Genomic DNA, 8,415 nt, shown 5'->3' with positions numbered 1-8,415 from the left:
AAAATAAAATAAAATAAAATAAAATAAAATAAAATAAAATAAAAGACACTTGGCAAACAGTCTCCCCCAGCCCCACGAAGCCGGCTGCGGAGCGAAGGGCAAGGGGCCGGGAGCGCGCTCCCTCGCCAGGCTGGCGATGCGCGCTCCCGGCGACACGCATGGCCTCGCTTTCCCCCCACACACACACTCGGCGCGTAACCGAGCGGCCGGCGCGACCGGAGGCTGCGCGGCGCAGCCGGCAGGGGGCGCTCCGACGTTGCGCCTGGGAGCCCGCGCCGCGTGCCCGCCGCGCCCGCGCTCCCGCGGAGGCGCAGGGCCGCACCCGCAGCCGCGCTCCGCGGCGCCCCCCACTCCTTAACCCCCTCCCTCGCACCCTCTCCCTCCGCCGCGCTCCCTGTGCCCGGAGCCCCGGGCGGGCGCCGCGCAAGGTGCGCGCATGGCGGGGGCCCGGCCGTGGCTGCGCGGAGAGCACCCACACCCCCCTCCACGGCCGCCCTTCTGTGTGTACCGTGCATTATGCAACTTATTAAATACGGCGAGAAATTGTCAACATTTTTTTCGCCTGTTAGTTCCGCTGATCCGGGCAGGATTTATTTTCAGATCTCAGGTCCCGGAGCTATAATGCGTGATTTCTTTGCCTTAAATAAAATTGGTCAAATGTTGACAACCTTTAAGCCAATCTAACACTCGAGATTACTGATGGGAAACTAATGAGAAAATATCAGATCGTCCGGCCTGGGGGCTCCTAATTAAATCTTAGCTGATTGAAAAATAAAAGCGGGTTCGGGGGCGTGGGGGAGGAGGGAAGAAGCTCCGGGCTGAACTTTAGCTCTCGTTTTGCGTTGTTCCCCCAGCCCTCCCCTCCCTCCTGGCTGCTCCCTCCCTCCCGAAAAGCCGCTCCGGTTCTTTCCAGGGATCCGAGCGCGGCTATCGGTCCTTGCCCGGTAAATATTAAGGCCTTTAAGCAACGCGATTTAACTAATTAGAAAATTTACATCATTAAGTCTCAGGGAGAGAAAAAAGGAGAAACAAATCTGTCAGTCATTTTAAAAGAGACAGGTCCTATTGAAGTGTGAAGAAATCGGCTCTAATTCAAAAAGGCAATCGGGCAGAAAAAGCCCTCAACATTACCCTGCTAGTTATTAATCAGAAGGGGGTTCCCCCCCTCTCCTTCCCTGTAATGGCAAGAGCTGAAGCACATCGTTAGTTTCCCCCGACACTGCCGCGCGGCTCCCATTCAGTTTTTTTTTGCCGCTCGCCCCTGCCCCACGCTAAGGGCAAGCACCCGGCCATCCGAGGCTCAGCCACCTGGACGCGGGGCCGCGCTGGGGACCCAGCTCCGCACAAAGCTGGGGCCCCGCATCCCGCAGCGTCTGCCGTGCGCGCTCCGTGGCCCCGTGGGAGCGGGCTCCGAGAAGGATGGGACGGGACGGGACGGGACGGGACGGGACGGGACGGAAAAGCCCGGAGCTGGCGTTGCCCGGGGGCCGCCGGCGGCAGCACCGGACTGGGGAGCCCCCAGCTGCTCGGGGGCTCCGGGAGGGGAAGGAGCGAAGGGGCTCGGTCCGCCCGCCAGCCAGCGTTGTTGCATCTCCCTGGCTCGCCCTCCCTTTCTCCCTCCCCCCCCCCCCCTTCAAACACCCTCTGTAATCCCCCCCTTCCAACTGGGCGCTGAGGACTGTGGCATAAATAATAAATACATCCTACTCTGCGCTTTCTCTCTCCTAATCTCGAAGAATCTGACAGTCACTTTAATCAAAGGAGTTTGCACTGTTTCTTCATGGAGCTAATTTAAGGAATTTTAAGCGCGCTTCAGACAAAACCTGACGATAGGGGCCTATTTCTGGTCCCACGGCCCGGGAACGAACTCTCCTGCGGCTCGAGGAGTTAACCCCCTGTAAGTGGGTTCAGAATCAGCCCCCTAGTGTGTTTTACCTGGCAGGAACCTGTAAAGACAAAATGTTCTGGCCAAGGAAAAAAAAAAAAAAACTCTGCCAGCCTGATTCCGGCTCCCATTTACTTCCAACTGTTAACTTGTAGTCCCCTCTGTAAGTAGGTTCTCCCAGACACGTAAAAGGTCTTCGCCAGCACAGACACATGCCTTCATTAGCGCGCCGCGTGCTCGCAGGCAGAGCCGTGCAGTGCCCGCGCAGGCGGCTTCTTGCAGCCCGCGGGCAGCGGCCGAGCATCGGGGGCGGACCGAGCCCCCGGAGCCTGGGGGCCGGTCAGCAGCAAGCAGTGCTGGGGGGCGCACAGCCCGTCTGCCCCCGCCCCCTCGGCATCGCTCTGCCTTGCGGCTGGTCGGAATGAGTCGAGTTTTGTGAAGAAGGCCCTTTCGAGAGAGAAACAAAACCAGCGACAAGCTCTTCTTTCCCCCAAAACCAAAGTGAATATCAACCTGTCCGCTCGCCGGGCTTCGCAGCTCGGAGGCATTATAATAAAATTTACGGCGTCCTTAACAACTGCCAAGTAAAAGCATTAAAATCCCCTTTAATTGAGAAAACATTGATTTTTAACTCTGGAAAGAACGCAACCGTAATTTAATTGCAAACTTTCACCGATATAGAAGCATCTTAGGGAGGCAACATTCCGTCTTTAATAGACCTACTTTATGAAGTGATAAAAACAAAGAAAACCTGACAAATAGACAGTTGCGACAGTGAAAGAAAAGTTATTTGCCTTCTCCTCTCCCTCTTCGCAGCCCCAGAATATCGTGCTCCCCCCGGCACCCCTTCCCAGGAACTAAACTAGCGGAAAAGCAGAGGCTTGGGGAGCCAGGGAGAAGCCGCAGTTCATATTCTAAACTTCGCCTTTACCAGGCGAAGAATGATGCCAAGTGGTTTAGGGAAACGTTTTTCAGAAAACGGTAGCCTCTTTTTAAAAGGATCGGGTGAATTTTCCTTACTTTCCCTCGTCCGTTAAAAAAAATAATAATAATAATATTTGCTAAAGGGAAAGGAAAGGAAAGGAAAGGAAAGGAAAGGAAAGGAAAGGAAAGGAAAGGAAAGGAAAGGAAAGGAAAGGAAAGGAAAGGAAAGGAAAGGAAAGGAAAGGAAAGGAAAGGAAAGGAAAGGAAAGGAAAGGAAAGGAAAGGAAAGGAAAGGAAAGGAAAGGAAAGGAAAGGAAAGGAAAGGAAAGGAAAGGGAAATCCCACCCTCGCTTTCTATCTTATTTCTGTATCGGTTTTTGGTATTATAGGAGAGTAAAGAAGTTTTTGTTTGGTGGTTTTTCATTGATCAGTCACTCTGAGCTAATGTAATTATCCTCATCAATAGAAGGCTGCAGAGAGAATCATTATGTGGGTGACATTGATAAATGATCACCCAAGAGCTGCCTTTTCTCTTGGGCACCTCCACATATGACCCTCCCACATACACAAGGTAGCCATAGAAACACCTTGAGATCCTCAAACACGGCTGCAAATGGGAGAATACAGAAAAAGCGAGAGAAACACAACTTCACACACTTTCTGTCCTTGCCGACGCCCCCTTCCCATAGCACGGAGCCACCGAGCATGGCTCGCTCTGCGCCCCTGCCCCGCAGGCGCCGAACTCCGGCCCCTCTCGCCCCCGCGACACCACATCGAGCGGGGGCTGTGTGTGTGCCGTGGGGCTTGCTTCCCCCCCACCTCCCTTTTTTTTTTTTTTTTTTTTTTTTTTTTTTTTTTTTCATTTTCTAGGAGGGTTAAATAACGGAGCCGCACGCACCGTGTGGCTGCACGGCTTGCTCCCTACGCTCCAGTTCGAAAGTCGTTCGTAGAGATGCGCAGCTGCAGCGCCCGTCGCCTCCCCAGAAATGCGGCTCTTGGAAAATGGTTAAACCCGAATTATTTGTAGCGATTTTTTAGTCACAGGGCTGTACGGGAAGGTTCTGTGTTTCCTGCTAAGGTAAAGGTTAATGCATTTTTTCGGCCGCAGACCCCCTTTTATATAAGCAAATTCTAAAATATTGAGAGCAGTAATTGATTCATAATGTTCCATAAATCGATGCGAGGAAGGGGCCGAGGGTGTTTATTTATTTTATTCCTAAAGCTGCAAGTAAAGTAGCTCTGACATCGTGTGGGGATGAAGGGGAGGAGTTGTTTAGCTGTGCGGGGTCATCCATCATCACTGTCGCGGGGACTCTGCCCAGAGCAGCGACCTCCCTTCTGTCTCTCTTTCTCGCCACCAAAACTATTAATATTAAAATTCTCCTTCAAACCTTTCCCCCGCCAGTCTCGAATCTCGCACGGTTCTCTTCGGCTCAAAGGCGCTGGGCTTCGCCAGCCTGGCAGCCGATAGCCCTCGTTCGGCGCCGTTGGGGTTCGCCCCCCGCTTCCCCCAGCAATAGGGACAAGGACAGGAGCACAAAGTGCCGGCCCAAGCCTCGGCAGCCGTCCCCGCTCCCCAGGCGGCCTCCCCCTGCCTGTCGGAGCCCCCCGCTCCCTCTCCGGTGAAGCGGCCGCGGCGGCGGGGGGGATTCCGCCCGCCCTCCCCCGGCAGGAGCAGCGGGTGCGGGCCGGCCCCGCTCCGGGCCCCCAAACCCCTCCGTGCCCCGGGGGCTGCGAGGCCGAGGGGCAGCGCCGCACGGAGAGCGGGGGCCGGCGCGTCCCGGCTGCTGGGTGCCCCCGCCGCATCCCGTGCCCGGCCCCCTCCCCGGCCCCGGCCCTCGCAAACCTGGTCGGGGGCAGTTTGCTCGCTCGCTCTGCCGCCGGGAGGGAAAGTGGGGGGGGGACAGCGCTTGGCTCCCCCGGCATCGCCTCTTCGGCCCCGCAGCGGCCGCTCGCCGCGGCGGGCAGGGCTGGGGGCGGCTGCGCGGGCGGAGGTGCGCTTCCCTCCTCTCTTCGCGTTAACCGCAGCGAAATCTGGAAGAAAAACCCCTCGTTTGCGGTGACTGCAACCCGCCGGCCCAGACCCGCTCAGGGAAAATGGAGTTTGGGATTATAAACATGTGTGTGTGTAAACAAAAGGTGTTTCTTCTGTTACCCTTCGTTTCCCATAGCATAAGCAATTTTTATTCAGACTAGAGTATTTTCTTTAACACTATACCGCTGTCAAAACATTATTCCCGTTTTGGTTGATTTTGACAGCTGAGCAGTTTTTAAAAATACCAAAATCGGAACCTTCCGTGCTAAACAGTAAATCTCAGATGGAGAAATCTCTGCGCGTTATTGTACCTTGGATCGCAGCAGCACGTCTCACGGTAAGCACAGCCCAAAAGGGGAAGAAAACGAGAAAGAAAATAAAGGACAACACAGCAACATCAATGTTTAGTTCAACATTAACCCAACAATCTACTACGGATAAATCGTTCCCTGTCCTTCTACCTGGGCGAGGACGTTTTCTGGTATTTCTCCTAAAACTGTGAAGAAAAGATCTGCAAGAAAATAAAGTCCTGATTAAAAACATAGCCTCCCTCTTAACGTGCTGACACAACAAACCTTGCCTTCTTATTTCCCGCATCCACAGTGACCAGAATGTGAAAACTGGGACCCAGGGCATGCTCTTCTTTCGGGACTTAGGGGGTCGACGTGATTTTAACCGGGACAGAGACTATCCAAGCCTAGTGTAGAATTACCATTCTTTACATTTCATACGGGTGCCCTAAAATGACGCCCACAAAGCAGGACCCGACTGCTAAATAAATCCTCACACCCATTCCACTGGCATCCTCCCTTCTGTTGCCAGCAGCGTGGGTCCATTTACTCAGCTCAGAAATTAAACATTAACACCGAGGCTGAACCTCTCGCGGCATTCTGGCGGCAAAAGTTGTCAGCCCAAGTTTTTAATAACATGCCAGCCATTTGGAACGAGGAGGAGGACAGCAGAAGAGGGTCACAAATCTACAAATGGTTAAAGAAGTAACACTGGCTTCCTAGAAAGTTAATTCCAACCCCTTTCCCACTCCTCTCCGCCCGAAATAAAGGCAAAGCCTTTCCTTGCTCCTTGGGCCCCATCCTGCTCCCGCTGACTGAGCAGTGCCACCAAGCTCTGGGAAAGCAGATTGTCTTTCTAGCAGTGACAATCCCCCCTCCTCCCTCCAACTCAAACTCTCCTTCACTTTCTTCCAAATGCCACGGGCTTTCGTTTAAGTAAAACCAACCCTCGCCCAGGATTCTGCACCAGCTATTTATATTTAAAATGTCAAATTAACATTTTCCCTCATTAGCTGAGGGTCTCTATCCCCCCCCCCCTTTTTTTTTTTAAACAAATGAAGAAAAGAAAAGCAATAAAACCATCTCAAAAGCTACATTGTGCAATCCTCACACAGGTAAAACTCTCGTTAAAGTCCAAGCTGCTTTGCTCTTCCTGAAACTTCCGAACCTATGCCTGGGTTACAGCCTTTCTTCAGTGCCGAGCTAAGTAGCTGGAGTTAAGGACGGCAGTGGCTGTGCATGCACATGCACTTACACATACATAGACACGTACACGTACACTTAACACACATGGCTTACTGGTCTCGCACATGGGCCTTCACAACTCACACAGAGCTTCTATGTTATTAGCAGATAGTACAGACATTAGACACAGCTCTCTGAAATACAAGCTGGTGAGAGAATAGTTTGAGTTTTGTTTAGTCTGGTATGAAAATAATATCGATAATCAACAGAAATATATAATCTCAGATGTTCTTTCACCCAATTATTCTATTAATGCTGATGACAGGCTTGTTTCTGATTTTTTCAACCTTTCTTTTCAATACTCATGAAGAAATATATTTGAGACATCTCTCCCAGTAACTTCAGTCTCGATTAAGCATGATTAAAAACACAAAAGCCTAACAAAAAATCAAAAATGAAATATTTATTACCGCATTTTGTGACTTAACACCTTTTTTTTTTTTTTTTTTTTTTTTTTTTTTTTTTAAAACATAACGTCACAGTCCTCATACAAGTATTTTAATGTAAATTTTGACAAAGCTTAAAGGTAACAGCATTTTCTTCTAGTGAGGAACACGTGCTGAGAAAGGAAGAATTCATGGACATACAATACCAATTCCACAGCAGATCTGATACTAGCAAAAACATTCTTTTTTTTTTTTTCAATTGAGGTAAACACATAGAATATCTAACATGAAACAATTAATAGACCGAACTCTGTACGAAGTTTGTTACAGTATTCTCTTGCTTTTTTTTCCCAAGCTTTGAGTTCATGATAAAGTTCTAGGTTTGGTGCAAAGACCGTTAGTAACTTCTTTCATTGAGGAAAGCTGCCCAACTTTTAGTTATGTTTTGTCCAAAGCCAAGGCTCAGAACTACTGGAAGAAGCTCCTGCTCTGTCTGTTTTGTCTTTTAAATCTTCACCTGCAAGCTCTTTGAAGAAGAGTCCAAAAAAAAAAAAAAAAAAAAAAAGACTGGAGGAATGGGGAGAGAATGGGGAGAGACTTAATAAAGCACAAACTATAAAGATCTGTTTGAAACTAAAGGACACATTTTATGAAGGAACAAAATGAGGGAATGGCAAGGCCTTCTTGGAACAGTCTTCTGAGTGATGAGAGACCCAGCAAGACTTTTCGTCTTCATCTCCAGGGTAGTTCTTTTCTCACTGGCCAAAACAGGTCTTTCAAGGTCTTTCATGGATAGTGACTTCACTGCTGAACCAAAACAGTCATTCTTTTGGGAACAACACACATAGTGTGGAAAACAAGGATTTTTTTTTCTTCTAAAACTATTTGAGGCAACATAACGGAGTGATCAACAGAAATGTACAAGTTAACTTAGTTCCTATGTTTATACTACAGTAGTTATAACTCTTGGAGTCTTTTTTTCTTTTTTTTTTCTTTTTTTTTCTTTTTTTTTTTTTTCCCAGAGGATCTGTACATGGACATATTCATTTCAGTGAGCCCATGGTTTCACATTTGTGTTCTTGTTTCATTGGTCCTCTGTTGTTGATGAAAAATGACAAAAAGTAAAAAATAATCACAGCTGTCTGGAATTTCGTATTAAGTGTCAACATCTGGTCAAAGTTCAAAAGTCTTAAAATAGTTTTTACTTTGTTTTGTTTTTCCCTTGAGTTCCCTTCTACTACTGGGCATGAATGTCCATAACCTGTCCACCAACACTGGGGTCTACAGAATTTAACATTGTGGGGCTCTGTGCTGACATGGTCATTCCAGGGTGGGTAGGGGGTCCTCCGTGCATCATCATGGCTGGGTGATGGGGGTGACTTGGCAAAAATGAATGGATTGGGGGTCCATGTCTTAATTGAGAAGGGTGTGGGGTCATCTGGGGAGGAGTGTAACTTGGCTGTGCCATACTCATACCCATAGGACCACCCTGAGATACGTAGTCCCCTGGCATGCCTTGCAAACCTAGACAAAAAAGGGGGAAAAAAAAGCAGGTCAGATTCCTCAACGTTTTTACAATTTACCCATCTAAAATGAACAGGAAAAACAACAGACACTGCAAATCTTCCGTCTAAAATTAGCTGCAGATTC

General features: G+C 49.4%; 1 protein-coding gene across 3 annotated transcripts in view; it reads right to left on the bottom strand.

Moving 5' to 3' along the window:
- Positions 1–6,740: 6,740 nt before the first annotated feature.
- The window catches only part of MEIS2 (Meis homeobox 2), a 172,421-nt gene continuing 170,746 nt past the window's right edge, over positions 6,741–8,415 (bottom strand). For 2 of the 3 annotated variants that reach the window (XM_082762582.1, XM_082762583.1), the window contains one exon: positions 8,150–8,289. Coding sequence is in view for 1 of the 3 variants with exons in the window: in XM_082762584.1 (XP_082618710.1) it covers positions 8,003–8,289 (287 nt within the window). In the remaining 2 variants the exon portion in view is untranslated. Of the gene's footprint in view, positions 8,290–8,415 lie in introns of all 3 variants that reach the window. The other variant, XM_082762584.1, reaches the window with a different exon arrangement.

Source organism: Aythya marila, assembly GCF_965140915.1.
Source record: "Aythya marila genome assembly, chromosome: 5".
Taxonomy (NCBI): Eukaryota; Metazoa; Chordata; class Aves; order Anseriformes; family Anatidae; genus Aythya; species Aythya marila.
The sequence above is the reverse complement of the archived record's forward strand: the minus strand, read 5'-3'. Positions and strand labels throughout refer to the sequence as shown.